This window comes from Astatotilapia calliptera, chromosome 4 (assembly GCF_900246225.1).
Source record: "Astatotilapia calliptera chromosome 4, fAstCal1.2, whole genome shotgun sequence".
NCBI lineage: Eukaryota > Metazoa > Chordata > Actinopteri > Cichliformes > Cichlidae > Astatotilapia > Astatotilapia calliptera.
The window spans coordinates 19,446,983-19,464,956 of NC_039305.1; the positions used below are offsets into that span (position 1 = coordinate 19,446,983).

The following is a 17,974-nucleotide window of genomic DNA, read 5'->3' on the forward strand; positions in this document are numbered from 1 at the left end:
ACATCAGTTGAGCTTCCATTTGCATCCTTTTTTAGTTAATGACCCTCCACCCTTCTGAAAAAAATGGTATAATTGTAATTAATTGTATAATTGGTGGTAGTAGTAGTATTGTTGTTGTTGTTTCTTTTTTCATTACATGAAGAGACAACTATGAAGCAATCAGTTCATATAAATCTTGTTAGAGTGAGGATGCTCTTTAAAATCATTAGTGGTCTTAGAGCGCCTCCTGTGGTGCTTTTACTGATGTTCAGGCAGAGTGCAGTTTTTGTTCAGCTCTAGTGATGTTTTGTGTTATTGTGGGTCTCTGGCACAGTAATACACTGCAGTGTCTTCTGGCTGCATATTCTGTCCAGTCAGAGTCACGGTGTTGCTGGAAGAGTCTAAGCTGATACTGAACTTGTTTTTTAGTGAATCTTTATAAGCTAAAGTTGCACCAACTCTGCTTCCAATCCACTCCAGTCCTTTTCCTGCAGGCTGTCTGATCCAAGCTGTCCAGCGGCCGGTCACAGAATAGGAAACCTGACAGGTGATGGTCAGACGTTGACCTGGCTGTACAGTCTCAGAGGCTTTCTGTGTCAACTGCTCACACTGTACACCTGCAAGAAGGAAAAGGTTATTTTTAACATGTGATTAAATTGTGTTGTTACAGATAATCTGATGAATATGGCAAATATAGGAGACTCACATGATCCACCTGCCAACAGCAGCAACAGAGCTACAGAAAACATGGTTTAATTGAGACTGATGTTCTGGTATCTCCACCTAAAAATGTGTGCAGTTTTTATGACTGAGTAGCGAGGAAGCTGAGTGATGTTTGCATAGAACAAAACACGTGCTTGTAAACTAGAGCAAGTAGCGCAGTCACTATACTAGCTGCCAAACTTGCCACGAGATCACATTTGCCTAAAATTTGTTTAACCATATTACCTCATGAAAATACAGAAAAAATAAAGTCTAATTGCTTTTTTATGGAAAGGATCACTGTACTGCTGATTTTTTGAAATCATGTTTGCTGTTTACTTGACTGAAACATATGCATGAAGAATGTGCTGCAGCATTTAATTATTTATCCTGTAATATCAGGAACAGCTTTTTGCATTATTTAAATTTGCCCTGTAACACAGAATTTGCAATAAAAACTGTAATATTTTAGTAGATTAATTATCATGTCTAAAGGTAAAGCTCAATCAAGGCACTTTATGCCTTTAATACTTATGTTATTTAGTGCACAGACAGCCCTATTGTGCTAATGCACTTCAGTGTCTGTATTTATAAGGCAACAAACCTATTGGGAAAACTGATAAACACAGGAACCAAGTTGGTATGAATAAGTTATAACATTAATTTATGTATAAATTAATTTATATATGCTATTTTCAGGCTAAATAACATACATGATTTGGTCAAGCCACAAACAGCTGCAGGTAAAGTAACAGTGTGCCAAATCTTATCAATGTGAGTGTATTGTAAGGGACACAGGATAAGTAATCATTTTACATTTCACACAAGTTTGGAGGTGGTTTGAATGTTTATGGTGTGTGTGTGTGTGTGTGTGTCTGTGTGTGTGTGTGTGTGTGTGTGTGTGTGTGTGTGTGTGTGTGTGTGTGTGTGTGTGTGTGTGTGTGTACTTGTATACTACATTATGCAACTACACAAGACACATTTATCTATATTAATAAGTAAAAATGAACTGTGGAAAGCTAGAGGATTTTGTACAGGAACTAAAACAGCTTTAATCACTGTGGCTCTCGAGCGCAATAATAAACAGCAGAATCTTCAGTCTTCAGGTTGTTCATCTGCAGCAACAACAGCTGTCTGCTGTCGTCTCTGGAGATGGTGAAGCGACCTTGGACGGACTGGGAGTAGAATCTCCTGCTACCACTGCCGCTATCGTGCCAGGCAATCCACTCCAGTCCTTTTCCAAGAGGCTGTCTGATCCATGCCATATAGTTGCTGCTCAGTGTTAATCCAGAGGCTGTACAGGTCAATGTGTGTGATTGTCCAGGCCTTTTAATGGCTGGTTCAGATTCTGTTAAAGTCTGGGCACAAGCACCTGGTAGAAAAATAAGAAAATTGTGATTTTCTGCAAGCTGGCAAATTTTAAAAGACAGAGGATATTTTCTCACCTGTGCACCAAACAGTTAAAAGCAACAGTCTCATGTTACAGCCCATCATGTTGAAGTGTCTGTCGTCCTCTCTCCAGTCACATAAGAAGTGCTGGATTACATTTAGGTTTTGCATTGGCTCCTCCTCATAGTAAGTATTTCTAAGTATATTCCTCCAGCACTGTTACTGTTTCTTTTAGATCTTCAACTCCTGCCCCATAATGCTCTTATTATGATAGTGAATAAATGCAAATTGAATATTAGCCATATGATTTATGTCTTTGATTCACCACTGTCACAAAGTGCTTCGGCACAAGCCAGTGATATGACTTTAAACATGCAACTGAAGTTTAATTTACTTCAGTTTTGTTAAGTGTGCTGTCTTTCCGTTTTTTGGTTTGTTTTTTTTGGTTTGTTTTTTATTGACATTCTAGAATCACCACACAATACCATCAACTTCAGCCATCCATCAGTACATAGATCTTTTTTCCTTTCTTTTCTCTACATTCAAACAACCAAAACATCCACAAGAATGAAAGAAGAAGAAGAAAAGAAAAAGAAGCGAAACAGGAAACAACAAACAAAACAAATAAAAAATACATAAGGAAAAAGAAAAAGGAAAGAAAAATAAATAAATAAATATAGGGAGTGTGTTTTTGTTTCCATTAATGTAACTAATATTTCCTCTAGTCTTCTAGTAGTTAACAAAGTCAAAATCTAAAGCAAAAGCAAAAACTGGCCTGCGTTTTTTTAATGTAGTCCATCCATTTCTTCCATCGTGATACAAACAGGTCCCTCTTGTATTTCACATCTGCTGTCATTTTCTCCATTCTGTAAATGTCCATTGTGATGTTCATCCACATGTTCATAGTTGGGCTCTCTGAAGAAAGCCATTTTTTTTGTGATGGCTTTTTTGCCTGCTGCCAGTAAAATATTAAACAAGTATTTATCGTTCTTTGTCCATCCTTCTGGCATAAGTCCAAAAAATAGAGTTTTACTTTCCAAAGGTAAATATCTTCCAAATGTCTCTTGTATTGCTGCATGTATTCCCTTCCAATAAGTTTTAATAACATGACAGTCCCAGAAAATATGGTAGCAATTTGCATTTGTCTTTTCGTTTTTTCATACAAGATTATTTAAGTTTATTGTTTGCTGAATTTCTTTAATTTATGATCATAATTACAAATATATCATGTATAAGATCACGAGTGTTCATGTCTGCAAAATGCTCTGTGCCCTTTACAGACAGCAAGTGCTATAGAGGTCCTTCAGGTGTCCAGTGATGTTCTGGTATTGTTAATGACCCTTCTTAGTGGCTTATTGTGTGCCATAGTGGAGCTTGACAACAACACAGAGATGCAATACGTCAGCACACTCTCAGTGGAGAAGTGGTAGAAGATGGTCAGCAGCTTCAAATTTAGGTTGATCCTCGTGAGGATCCTCAGAAACCAGGAATTTGAAGCTGGTCAGCCTCTCCACACACTTCCCAATGATGAAGATGGGCTGAAGGTCGGACTTCCTCCTGCTGAAATCAGTGATAAGTTTTAGGTCTTTGGGGTTTTTGGTCAACTTAAGGACCGATTTGTTGATTAATCACTGGCCCAGACTGAGTCAATGTTTGACCATCAATACCTAAAGACATGGTAACAGCTCATTAGTGCAATCTGCCTGTAACCAGCAAATAAAGCTGTGTTAGAGTTCAAGTCTGTCTGCTGAGTCCTGATCTGGGTCCACAATCATCTTGCCACACAACAGACCATAACATTAGAAGTCTGTGCAATCCACCATATATAGATACATCACAGGTATCAGTTTTGCATCAACTCCTCCTCCTTAAAATGACAAAAAACTGTTAATTCATGGTTATACATAGAAGGTAGGTATTTATGCCAATAACACTCTCAAAATCAACAATACACCACAAGCTCAGCAGTCTCTTATCATTTAACTCTAAAGGGTAACCTTTATTCTATGTAATACAAAACTTTTAAATTAAATATTTCTCAAAAATGCACCTACAAAAGTGAAATGTCACTAGAGATAATAACAAAAGAAGTTTTAAGTTGCTGGTTTCATTTAGAGGAGTTTATCTGCTGTGCAAAGATCTAAAACCTGACTTCATAGTACTTTCAAACATGATATATGAAAGCGAAATCCGTGTAGAATAAAAGGAACAAAGTTTGATTTGTTGATAAGAACATATGGACCATAGCATTTTTAGATTTTCCTTTTTCCTTCAACCATGTTGAGCAATCATTTGTGATCCTAGAGCTCCTCCTCTGGCAGCTTCATAAGTGATCAGGCTCGGAGGGGTTTTTGTTCAGGTCTGCTCATGGTTTGTGTTAATGTGTATCTCTCGCACAGTAATACACAGCAGTGTCTTCAGGCTGCATATTCTGTCCATTTAAAGTCACTGTCTTGCTTGAAGTGTCTAAGTCAATGCTGAACTTGTTCTTTAGTGAGTCTTTGTAAGCAGAGCCTCCAGTATATCTGGAACCAATCCACTCCAGTCCTTTCCCTGCAGGCTGCCTGATCCAGCCTGTCCAGTAGCTGCTAAGAGCATAAGAGACCTGACAGGTGATGGTCAGACGCTGGCCTGGCTGCACTGTCTCTGAGGCTGGCTGTGTCAACTGCTCACACTTTACACCTGTAAATAGAAAATATTATTTTTAACAGATGATTAGGTAAAGCCGTTAATGATAAACTATTGAGTTTGACAAATAAAAAGGGACTCACGAGATCCAGCTGCCAACAGCAGCAGAAGAGCTACAGAAAACATGGTTTATGTTGAGGGTGATGTTCTGGTATCTCCACCACAAAGATGTGAGGAGTTTTTATGGCTGAGTAGCGAGGAAGGACACCGAGTTTGCATAGAATCAAACACAAGAGGCACCAGTGTTGGTACAGTTAGAGCCAAAAGAAAAATCTGCTATAATATAATAGTGTGATATAAACTTGCCAGGACTCATCTTTGCTTAGCATTTGTTGTACCTTATTACTCATTCAAATTTTCAAATCCAAAGGAAAGTTTAATCTCTTGTTTTTTTTCTTATAACACATCTGTGCACCTGTGGTTTTAAAAATATGTCTGCTATTTTCTTGACAAAACTGACTAATTCAGTCATTTGTCAGATTCAGAAATATATTATAAGTGCCTCTTAATTACACAATTTAACTAATTATCTATTATTTCAAAAGGCACTTGATTCATTTCAGGACCATAAGATTCATAAATATAGCAACAGAAATATGAGTAGGTACATCCTGTCCTTATTTTTTTTTCAGCACATTATTGTTATGTCTTCCAGCCTTAAACAAACATGGTGAAAGCTTTGCAGAAAGACATTATTTCCTGCATTTTCACAGGAAATATATTAATTCTTTCAGAGGTTGCAGATCTGCAAAAATTGCACTTTTTACTGTTTGGGTTTAGTATTGCTTTGCCTGTTTGCAGTAATATTTTAGTAGGAAATAAAGCTCGTACAAGGCACTTGGGGCAGCTTAGCGATATTTTAAACAGGATGCACTGTGGGATCCATTTCATTCATGCACAAACAGCTGAAATAGTCCTGACACATTGCCCTTCATTTTTCCATGTGAACAAATGTGTTGAAAAGTTTTATTAATATAGCAGCACAGATATGCCGGACCAAGGCCAGGAAGATCGTGAAGGACCTCAGCCATCCCAACAACAGACTGTTCTCTCTGTTGAGGTCAGGAAAGCGATTCCGCTCCCTGAAGACCAACACAGAGAGACTGAGGAGGAGCTTCTTCCCGCAGGCGATACGGTCTCTCAATCACACCACCACACAGTACTGACCCACACATGCAGTTCTAACACACACTGGACTTTCTGGACTTTGGTTTTGCACAACACTGGTCACTATATTCTTCATTTCCGGTTAATACTTGTACAGCTGCTGTTATTGTGTATATATTTATTTATATTTAGATTTCTTCATACATTCTTATATAGTTCTATATTGTGTATTGTGTATTTTGTTGTACAGTTATTTTATTTTCAACTTTAATTTATATATTTATCTTTATCTTATTCTTCCCAGTTAAATTTACCCTTCATTCTAATTTGTGTTGTACAGTTATTTCATTTTTAACCTTAATTTATATTCTATTCCTTCCTAGTTAAATTTACCCTTTTTAATTTTTCATATTTATTTCCTATCTTATTCATAGCCTTTTCCTTTTTTGTTTTCTTTAGGTCACGAGCAGTTGTCCAAGCATTTCACTACATATCGTACTGTGTATGACTGTGTACGTGACAAATAAAATTTGAATTTGAATTTGAATATATAATGAACATGAAGATGTTCAGTCCAACACTCCCTTCATAACCTACACCAGATAATATTGGCAATAAATACATCAGTGCTTTGCAGAATATTGCCAGTGTGAGTTTATTTAAAGGGACATATTATAAGCAGGCTTTTTGAGTTGAAGAGATGTTTGACTCACACTAAGACTATATATATTAACAATAAAAACAGTAATTAAAGAGACTTGGTCTGGTCCTGAAGTCATTAGTGGTCTTAGGGCGCCTCCTCTGGTGGTTTCATGTTCCAAGTGTTCAGACTTTAAGGGGTTTTGTTCAAACCTGCTGATGATTTGTGTTACTGTCAGTGTCTGGCACAATAATACACAGCAACATGCTCAGGTGCATATTTTGTCCGTTTAGAGTCACTTTGTTGCTGGGAGACTGTAAGTCCAAACTGAACTTGTTCTTTAATTATTCTTTGTAGTATGTCATGGATCCAAAACATGCACTTTGAAAAAACTCCAGTCCTTTTCCCTGCAGGCTGTCTGATCCAGGCTGTGTGATAGTTACTAACAGAATAAGAGACCTGACAAGTGATGGTCGGATACACAGAGACAGAGGATAACTGTGTCAGATGTTCACACTTCACATCGTTAAAAACAAGAAAATTGTTTGTTGCAAGATATCAAAATTTACTAAAAACAACTGTGGCCAGACAGACTCAAATCCAGGCCCCCCAAAACAGTAACAGAGGTACAGGAAACATGGTTTATGTTCAAACTGATGTGTTGGCATGACGTCAGTGATAAAGTTTTTATAGCTGAGTCAGCACTCATAGCATTAAAGAGTTAAAAGTCTTTAAAAAACAAAATGTACTGATTGATCTTCTTTCTTTAATAAAGAATGATCCTTTGACAATAGGCAATGAATGAAAATTTTTTTAATTAAATCAATTAATCATTTTGAGATATTATAATATTTGCAATATGTAGATATTTTAAACCACAGAATACACAAGTACAAAGATAATTTCATGATAAACAACATTATTTCTAAAGCTTAAGTAATCTTTTCTCTTCTGTTCCCCGTTGCTGTAAAAGAGGAAGTTTATGTATGACTCTCCTATTATTTTCTCTCACTGTGTCTGTCGGGCACAGTAATAAACTGCTGTGTCCTCAGTCTTCAGATTGTTCATCTGTAGATAGAGTTTACTGCTGGAGTCATCTCTGGAGATGGTGAATCTACCCTGGACTGACTGGGAGTAATAGATATCAGAACTGCCTGTGTGTATAAAAGCAATCCACTCCAGTCCTTTTCCTGGAGCCTGTCTGACCCAGTCCATAGCGTAGCTGCTGAATGTGAATCCAGAGGCTGTACAGGTCAGTCTGTGGGAGTCCCCAGGCCTTTTAATCACTGGTTCAGACTCAGTCAGTGTTTGACCTTCAGTACCTATAGAAATGTTAACAGTCCATTAATGTAGTCACTTTTTCTTTGCCAGGCTATTTTATTTAAATAATTTGAAGTACTTACCAGTCAATCTGAAAAACAGAATGAAGAAAATAGCCAAACAAACAAAGGTGGTCATTGTTAAAATTGTCTAAGTTTGCTTTGTGTCAGAGGTTTTTTTTTTAAGACCTGACTGCAGAATATATAAACCGACTAAAGATATCAGTTTTGCATAGACTCCTCCTCTTAAAGGGTTGAATATTGGATGATGATTCTTAACTTTGTGTTTTAACAAAATGTCATTGTTTAAGGATGTTATATCAGAGGTCCCCTATATCATCATTAGTGCATACACGGCACCATATACAAGGCAACAGTCCAAACCACTCCACCATTTTGCCATGCTATTTCAACTCTGCCTGTTTCAAGGAACACTCTGATTTCTAAATTACATTGGGGGGTTTTGCACACCATATATGATCACTCTCGTGGTATTTCACTATTAAACTGCTTCTAGATTCCCCTTTTGAACCTTCAAAAACCAGCCAGCGCCAGTCTCTGCAGAAAACTGGGAAAATATGGTGAGAATACAAGAAGTTCTCTGCAAACCTGTCACTACTGTCCCATATAAAAAAACTGGGACAAATTTTGTAACAAAATTTCACAAAATCCAGTGTATGTGACAAACAGTGTGGATTACATGGATTCTCATTATGATTTGCCCTGGCTGTGAGGCAGAAAATTATTTCAGTTTCTTTCAGTTTGAGCAGCCAGTCAGCCAACAGGCTGTCTGATTCATAATTTGATCTTTTTTAATCAAAAAAGCAAACAAACTATGATACACAGATCTGTGTGTCTGACTCTCATGGCCTTTTGCCGTCTGTTGCCGGAAGTCTCCAAGTTAATTCTTTAGTGACTCTTACTGTAGTTTGAATCTTGGGTTTATCTTATTTCAATCAATGCTAATACTTTCCCTGCAGGCTTTCTGACACAGCTGTCCAATAACTGCTGAGAGAGTTGAAAGAAAGTTGACCTGGCTGCCGAGTCACAGAATCACAATGTGAACAGCTGTATCTGCTGATAAACTGAGTATTTATTAAAATGTATTAATACTATCATTTATACACAGTATTTATTACTGTAACATTAACACTTCGATTTCTAGTCAACATTTGAAAAACAAATTACTGCTCTAAAAAACTCTAGCACTCAGAAACAGTTTATTATTATATTATTATATTATAATTATTGACATATTTACATACGTTTCATTCTTTCCTTTCATCTCATTTCATACATTTTTACCGTCGTCTTTAGGAGGGAAGAAAAGTAGAGATGGATGGATGATGTAAATGGTTCAATTAAAGAAACATGTTTTTGTATACTGTCTCTCAAACCAGCTGCTCAGGCATTGTGGGGTTTTTGTTCAGGTCTGCTGATGGTTTGTGTTACTGTGGGTCTCTGGCACAGTAATACACAGCAGTGTCTTCAGGCTGCATATTCTGTCCATTTAGAGTAACTGTGCTGCTGGAAGAGTCTAAGTCTATACTAAACTTGCTCTTCAGTGAATCTTTGTAGTATGAAGCTCCAGTATATTTGCTACCAATCCACTCCAGTCCTTTCCCTGCAGGCTGTTTGATCCAGGCTGTGTAGTAGTTGCCCATAGAATAAGAGACCTGACAGCTGATAGACAGATGCTGGCCTGGCTGCTTAGTCACATAAGCTGGTTGTGTCAGCTGTTCACATTGCACACCTGTTAAAAGAAAAATAAACATGTTTTATAAGAAATTTGTACCACAAAAGAATTAACCACTGAAAAGTCTACAGAGACTTACAGGATCCAGTAGCCAAAAGCAGCAGCAGAGCCACAGAAAACATGTTTTATGTTGTAACTGATCTGCTGTGAAGCAAACTGACGGTTTGCTGTCAAATTTTTATAGCTGTGTTAAAGGAAAGGCCAAAGAATTTGCATAGAATTAATCCAGCGCATGACGCGCTTGCTAAGTTAAATTGATTTGTTTATTTTGCAGACCTTATGACTGGAAATCCCATAGTCCTAAAATACATTTTGCTTTTATTAATATATTACAATGAATTTTGTTAAGAATAATAAGGAGGATGCTGATGATAAGACTATTTAGTAAAATATCAATTACTGTTGATTTAAAAGTTTAAATAAAAGAGTTTAATGCATTCAAAAAGATGAACCCTCCGAATTAAAAAAACAACAATTTTTTTAAATCCATTATTAGAATGCATGTTCTATTAATCTTGTTAGAGTGATTAAAGGCAAACTAAACTGCCAGTATTTTCAAATCATTTTGTTCAAAATGCTGATATATTTCAGTCACAGATATCTTCCTCAATATGCCAAATTAATAAAAATTATTATGAAAAAAAAAAACAATCTTTGGACACTAACAGCTCACAGACTGTCAATAAATGAACAAGTTACAAAACAATGTATGCCTTCTATTATGAATATAATCATTTATCTGTTTTATATGATTCCACATCAAGAATGCTTTATACAGTAATTAAAGAGACTTGGTCTGGTAAGAGACCTGACAAGTGATGGTCGGATACACAGAGACAGAGGATAACTGTGTCAGATGTTCACACTTCACATCATTAAAAACAAGAAAATTGTTTGTTGCAAGATATCAAAATTTACTAAAAAAGAACAACTGTGGCCAGACAGACTCAAATCCAGGCCCCCCAAAACAGTAACAGGGGTACAGGAAACATGGTTTATGTTCAAACTGATGTGTTGGCATGACGTCAGTGATAAAGTTTTTATAGCTGAGTCAGCACTCATAGCATTAAAGAGTTAAAAGTCTTTAAAAAACGAAATGTACTGATTGATCTTCTTTCTTTCATAAAGAATGATCCTTTGACAATAGGCAATGAATGAATTTTTTTTTAATTAAATCAATTAATCATTTTGAGATATTATAATTTTTGCAATATGTAGATATTTTAAACCACAGAATACACAAGTACAAAGATAATTTCATGATAAACAACATTATTTCTAAAGCTTAAGTAATCTTTTCTCTTCTGCTCCCCGTTGCTGTAAAAGAGGAAGTTTATGTATGACTCTCCTATTATTTTCTCTCACTGTGTTGTCTCGGGCACAGTAATAAACTGCTGTGTCCTCAGTCTTCAGATTGTTCATCTGTAGATAGAGTTTACTGCTGGAGTCATCTCTGGAGATGGTGAATCTACCCTGGACTGACTGGGAGTAATAGATTTCAGAACTGCCTGTGTGTATAAAAGCGATCCACTCCAGTCCTTTTCCTGGAGCCTGTCTGACCCAGTCCATAGCGTAGCTGCTGAATGTGAATCCAGAGGTCGTACAGGTCAGTGTGTGGGATTCTCCAGGCTTTTTAACTACGGGTTCAGATTCAGTCAGGGTTTGACCATCAACACCTATAAAGAGAATTTAAAAAAACCCGATTAAATGTGCTGGATTCAGATCTAAAATCAGCGTAATAATAGAATCTATTTCACCTGCAAAGCAGATCGTCAAAATCAGTACTACTGTCTGTAGCCCATACTGCTAAACTGTGTGCCAGCTGCTGTCTGTCAAACTTTCTGTACTGATATATATATATATAGGTGAAAGACATTTGGGTTTAGTCTTAACTCCTCCTCACAGGAAGCAAAACCTAATATGTCTTTATTGTGTTATGTAAATATATAAATTAATATAAAAGCTCATGATAAAATACAATAACCAGTAAATATATAAATACATTATTAAATCAGGCAGAAGGCAGAAACCCAATGCCATCTTTATTATTAAATTAAGGCTCTCTGTGAGGTTTAGTTTAACCAATGAATTTAATCAGTGAGAAAACTTTTCTTCTCCTTGATGGTAAAAATTTTTATTGAAATTTTTATGGAGTTTTTACATGGCGTTCATTCCTGTATGTGTTTCAAGATCCAAAATAAATTCAAATTTATTTACATATTTCTTTTTTTTTTTACATCTTTAAACATGTGTAGCGTATGGTCATTCCACCCTAGAAAAAGGAACAATTAAAAAAGAAGAGAAAACAGCTAAAACAAATTTTGCATATATCTCTCAGGAAGAAATGGAAAACTGCACCCTGCTTGATGAAAGTCACACGTACACTGTTGCCTGGTTAAGAAGTATCAATATGTAACATGTCTGTCAAGGTTCTCAGTCATTCAGGTCTTTGTAGTCTAAAGAGCTTAGAAAGAAAAGCGTCTGGACTTCTTTAGGTTTCTTGAAGACGTTTCACCTCTCATACATGAAGCTTCTTCAGTTCTTCAGTTAGAAATGAAGAAGCTTCTCGCATGAAGCTTCCCTGAAGTTAAGCACTTCATTTGAACATGCACAAGTTTCACCTTTCAATGGTGGGAATTTTCAGCAGTCATACATATATGTTCAGTTCTATGGTGCTTGAGGTTTTGAATTATTTGTCAAATTTCTTGTCATAAGTTTTTTTTTTGAATTGTACTGATTTAATTTCATTTGACACTCAGGTGTGTTATTTATATATCACACTAAATAATTAGACAATAAATAATTATGATCATTAGGGACCTTTGTATCAACAAAATGTCTCACTGGACCTCTTTAGCTTTTAGTTGAATATTCCTGCTTTATTACAATTGTGAAGGTACATTTTTGGTTTTTGTACAGCTGCTTAACTACCTTCAGTTACTGTAGCTCTCGAGCACAATAATAAACAGCAGAATCTTCAGTCCTCAGACTGTTCATCTGGAGATACAGCTGCTGTCTGCTGTTGTCTCTGGAGATGGTGAACCGGCCTCTGACTGACTGAGAGTAGTATTTGGTGCTACCACTGCCACTATCAAGAGTAGCAACCCACTCCAGTCCTTTTCCAGGAGCCTGTCTGACCCAGCCCATCCAGTAGCCACTGAATGAGAATCCAGAGGCTGTACATGTCAGTGTGTGGGATTCTCCAGGCCTTTTAACCACAGGTTCAGATTGTGTCAGAGTCTGACCATCAACACCTGTCAAGAGAATTTTTATTTTTTTAAAGAACATAAATAACATAAATAGGTTGATGGAAAAAAAGACCAGCATGTGTTATGTTAGAATGTTTTCACCTGCCCAGCAGATAAATAAAATTAGTAGTCCTTTCAAATACTCCATCATGTTGATCTGTGTCCACTGTTCTTTGGTGGTCAGATAAGTAGAAGGGGGAAACATCTAGGTTTTGCATGACTCCTCCTGACAGGGAGGGGGGAAACTGCATTTAAATATGCATTAATTTGCACAGTGTTGCCTCATTTTGTTTTATATATGGCGTTATTTTTTGCCAGTATTCTGAGCGCACGTAAAAAACATTTTTAAAAACAACTTTTTTAATTTCAAAAAGTATCTAAAGCAATTTGGCAAAATTCACTTTTACGTATCATCTGTTTCATAATGTCTAATAAGCTTCATACAGTTAAGCACAATACATGACAGAAACACAAGCTTAATCTCTCTATTAATAAAAGTAGTATACATGTATGCCTGAATATTAACAAACAGGTGAGATGTTTGAATGCTTTTATTTTTACTTTAGTAGACACTCAAAACTTACAATAGACAGCTGGGTTTTGGAAGAGAATTGAACAAATATTTAACATATAATCTGATCATTTTTGGAGCAGCCTTCAGGATCTCTACATATTAACATGCTGTTTTTGCTCCCGGTGAAAATGTTTGCTCCTGAATTTAAATGTTTTTAATCTTAGATTTAATTCTGAGTCAGCTGTTTAAATAAGAACAGAACATTTTACATCGGGGGATATGACGGGTGAAATTCAAAATAGGGTCAGGGTCGCGGGGGCGCTGGAGCCTATCCCAGCTGTCATAGGGAGAGAGGCGGGGTACACCCTGGACAGGTCGCCAGTCTGTCGCAGGGCCAGACAACCATTCGCGCTATGTTGAGAGCGGAAGCAACACACTGCGAGCAGGTCCACAGAGATCTGAGAAAGAGCAAATGCAAAAACTGAGCGAGACGGGCTGTTAGTGTGTGTATATGAATAATAGCAAACACTGAAATACATTTTATGCACGCAGCAATGAATTTTGTTGGCTCAAATTAAGCTTTTCTTCGCTCAAAATAATTTTCTCCTTAAAATGCTTTTCTTTTTACATGCGCTCAAAATCTTTTTATGTGTGCTCAGAATACTGGCACAAAAATAACACCATATTAATACAGTAGTCTATTTTCAGCTGTGATTGGTGTGACAGAAAATTTCAAACAAAACTTTCGACGAAATGTGAGATATAGAATATAAAAATGTGGTTCAAGTTTCTCTTGGCATGTGTGGTGGTTAGTTGCTGATGCTTTTTTGTATAATTCAGCTCTGGTGCTTTCTGTTATTGTGACTTATAAAACAAAACATAGAACATCTTCAGGTATTGCATTCAGATTGATTTGGAATTTGACCTCCAGTACAGATCACTATCTTTAGCATGTGACATATTAATAGCCTGAGGTCTTTAAAATTACATTATTACCACAGTTTTTTTTTGAAGAGTGGCAGCAGAAACATGACTATGTTCATCACTCTGAGGCTGAAGATGCGCCCTCTTGCTCTCCACACAATACACAGGACCACTCGGCACTCCACTCCACAGACTAAAGATTTGTATCAGAAAAGAGTGCTCATTTCTGTTACAGCGTTTTGTACGATTTTAAAAATAAATGTGATTATAACATGAAACAATAGCCCTGTGCTATTATATCAGCATGTTACACAAGGTGCCTCTGGCTCTTTCACTGCTAGAAGTTCAGCTATGGTATTGCATGCATTATCATATGTCTAGAAACATGTGGAAACAAAATTAGCATTTGCAAGTAATGAGAGAATTACTCGAGTAGAATTAATGATTTATGATCCCAGAATATTTTTCCTCTTACTAATCATCATAGAAAACATGTTTGATGTTGAGTACTCAGAGGTTGACCTGTCTGCACAGTCAGAGAGGCTGGCTATCTCACCTCTTCAAACTCTGCACCTGTGAAAAAATACATGGTTGGTGTAAATGCCATAAAAGCGTTTACAGTGTCCTGCAGCCAGCAGCAACAGCTTCAGATGGAAGCTTCTCCTCTTCTGATGTAATTGAGGGTTTCATATGAGTCTTTATTTCAGTCTGTAATTAGCCCAGTTTGAATGTAGACATGATTATAAGAGAAACATGGATTTTCCTGCCACATGGAGTAATCTAAGCAAAAACACTGATACCATAAAGAGAAATATAGTGTTTTTGTTTATTATTTGTTTTTTTCTTGTTTTTCAATTTCTGAAAAACATATTTCAAACAAACCAGACTCTGGTTTTCCCAAATACAAATGAAAACAATCATTAGCCCTTTCCCAACAACAGTTTTTTTTGTTTTTTGTCTCTGTGTTTGTTCATAAATTAAATTTAATTTCTGTCACTGATAATCTAATTTTGACTTAGTTTAATGTGCTGGGTTTTTGTACAGGATTTCTCCCTTTTGCATCACTGTGAGTCTCGAGTACAATAATAAACAGCAGAATCTTCAGTCCTCAGACTGTTCATCTGCAGATACAGCTGCTGTCTGTTGTTGTCTCTGGAGATGGTGAACCGGCCTCTGACTGACTGAGAGTAGTGTTTGGTGCTACCACCACCACTACTGATATAACCAACCCACTCCAGTCCTTTTCCAGGAGCCTGTCTGACCCAAGCCATATAGTAGTCTCTGAATGTGAATCCAGAGGCTGTACATGTCAGTGTGTGGGATTCTCCAGGCCTTTTAATGACTGGTTCAGATTCTGTCAGAGTCTGACCATCAACACCTGTCAATTACACAAGAATGGATTTTGTGAAATATATCAAAAATGCTGAAAAAGGTTAAAGATAAACTATATTAAAATGAGATATTTTAGACTCTTTACCTGCCCAGAAGACAGTTAAAAGCAGTAGTCCTGTACTGCTGTCCATCATGTTACTCTGTGTGCACACTCCCCCCAGAAGTTAGATAAATAGAGTCAATACCACAAGTTTTACATTGAATTCTCCCACGAGATTAAGAGAAAAAAAATATGTGCAGGATGGGTGTGTGTGTGTGTGTGTGTGTGTGTGTGTGTGAGAAAAGTTATTGATTCATTATATTATGTGTTTATTGAAATAGATTAAACACAGGCATGTAAAACAATGACAAACACATTTTTTTTATCATTTATTTATTTACTTTATAATTTGAGGGTAAATACATTTAAATTCATGGCTATGCCCCAGTTATGAAGTGTGTTGGTGGCTGCGTTTCATGTTCAATGTGTATTTATGAAAGTCTCCTGTGCACTCTTTCTAATCCATACTGTTATATACATAATCAAAGTCACTCAGCTGATTAGAAAGAGAAGGTGGAGCTTAAATCACAGCTTTAAACACTTCTTTGTATGTTGAATATTTGTTATTTTGTGTTCACTGAGCAGTTATGATTCCTGATAAATCAAACCTGCTTCTGATTTTATGTTTTTATGTTCTACCAACCAACAAAGGTACTGTGAGGCAAAATTCACAATAACAATAAAAAGGGCTGAACTGACTGTATTGATTCCTGCTGGTGATTTTTTGGCAGCCAGTCTCTGACAGGCGATGATGGTTATGTTGTGAATAGCTCTTGGTTTGGGTTAAGATGCACGATTTTATTGGACTACCCTGCATGTTGAAAAAAGACAATGAAGGAGTTCCCATTGTGTTAAAATCTCATGTCAAGGGGAGAGATATGCAAAGTTCACAGTTTGGAAAATACAGACTCCTCTGGCCATGAGTGTGATAGATCGTACTGGGTCTGTTACCTTTGGTGACCTCTATATGTCCTCACACTTCCACTGGCATCACTATAAACAGCTACAAAATCGCTCACAGGGCATAAAGAGAGCAGCAAGGAGAGAATAAGTGTGTCCATCATTCATACAAATTTTTTTGTTTCTATGACTTTACTGAACATGTTAAATTACAGCTCCTTTCTGTGAATGTAAATTTCCCATTTTAACTTGGGCTGAGTTTTTGTACACAGTTTCTTCCTCTTGTGTCACTGTGGCTCTTGAGCACAATAATAAACAGCTGAATCCTCAGTTGTCAAACTGCTCATCTGCAGATACACCTGCTTTCTGCTGTTGTCTCTGGAGATGGTGAAGCGGCCTCTGACTGACTGAGAGTAAGAGATATAGTTGCTATCATCACTGATTCTAGCAATCCACTCCAGTCCTTTTCCAGCAGCTTGTCTGATCCAAACTGCATAAATATCGCCACTGAACCCTGAGTATGTACAGGTCAGTCTGTGGGAGTCTCCTGGCCTTTTGACTACTGGTCCAGATTCAGTCAGTGTTTGACCCTCAGTACCTACAGACAATCACATTATTAGCTTCTGTATTTAAAACATGTCATTTTTCTTTGTATTAAATTATTTCTAATAGCACTGTCCTATCCTTACCAGCCCAGTTAATTGACAGGATGAGAACAACAGCCATGAACTCATGTCGATCCATGATCAAAGCCCTTTCTATGACAAACCTATAGTGGTGTATGTCCGTCATATAGTCTCTGTGTTATAGTCTACAAAAATATTCAAATATGGCAGATCAGTTTGCATCAGCTCCTCCTCCTCAAAGAGGAATACACTTTTCCATTTCTGCTTATTGATACTAAACTTATAAATAAACAGGTGCTGGTTTTATTCATTTCACCACTTGTACAGTGCATCTTTTTTTTCCCCAATACCTTTGTTTAACCAAAAAATGAGTGTTGAATCTTCAATGTATCACAGAAACATGTAAAAAATCTTCTAAATAAATACTAATAGCAAAGTGTATAAAAACTGTGATAAAATTTTGTTTCCTACACTAACAACTTTAACAGTCCATTCCAGCAGCCTGTCTGATCCAAGCATTATTGTAATCACCACTGAACCCTGCGTATGTACAGGTCAGTCTGTGAGATCACTAGTTTCACCTTCAGTACCTACAGACAAACAGTAATAATTAGTGTCTGTATTGTGCAGGTACAGATAAGTCCAGAAGTATTTGGAACCAAAAGTTAATCCAAATCCTTAAGGACTTAACTGTATCTGCACAATTTACAGTGCATACTATGGTGGAACAACGAGCAAATTATGTATGAA

The 17,974-nt window shown here is 36.8% G+C and overlaps 5 gene segments (V, D, J or C); all 5 read right to left on the reverse strand.

Moving 5' to 3' along the window:
- Positions 1 to 291: 291 nt before the first annotated feature.
- LOC113020967 (Ig heavy chain V region 5A-like) lies at positions 292 to 742 on the reverse strand. The segment is given in 2 exon segments: positions 292 to 596; positions 686 to 742. Coding segments are annotated over 2 exon segments (348 nt in total).
- Positions 743 to 1,736: 994 nt separating this feature from the next.
- On the reverse strand, positions 1,737 to 2,221 carry LOC113021552 (Ig heavy chain V region 5A-like). The segment is given in 2 exon segments: positions 1,737 to 2,053; positions 2,127 to 2,221. Coding segments are annotated over 2 exon segments (366 nt in total).
- A 2,226-nt stretch (positions 2,222 to 4,447) lies between these two features.
- Positions 4,448 to 4,903, reverse strand: LOC113021553 (Ig heavy chain V region 5A-like). The segment is given in 2 exon segments: positions 4,448 to 4,752; positions 4,842 to 4,903. Coding segments are annotated over 2 exon segments (348 nt in total).
- Positions 4,904 to 9,272: 4,369 nt separating this feature from the next.
- LOC113020974 (Ig heavy chain V region 5A-like) lies at positions 9,273 to 9,702 on the reverse strand. The segment is given in 2 exon segments: positions 9,273 to 9,577; positions 9,660 to 9,702. Coding segments are annotated over 2 exon segments (348 nt in total).
- A 5,002-nt stretch (positions 9,703 to 14,704) lies between these two features.
- Positions 14,705 to 15,792, reverse strand: LOC113020954 (Ig heavy chain V region 6.96-like). The segment is given in 3 exon segments: positions 14,705 to 14,732; positions 15,341 to 15,644; positions 15,744 to 15,792. Coding segments are annotated over 3 exon segments (381 nt in total).
- Between the last annotated feature and the right edge of the window lie 2,182 nt (positions 15,793 to 17,974).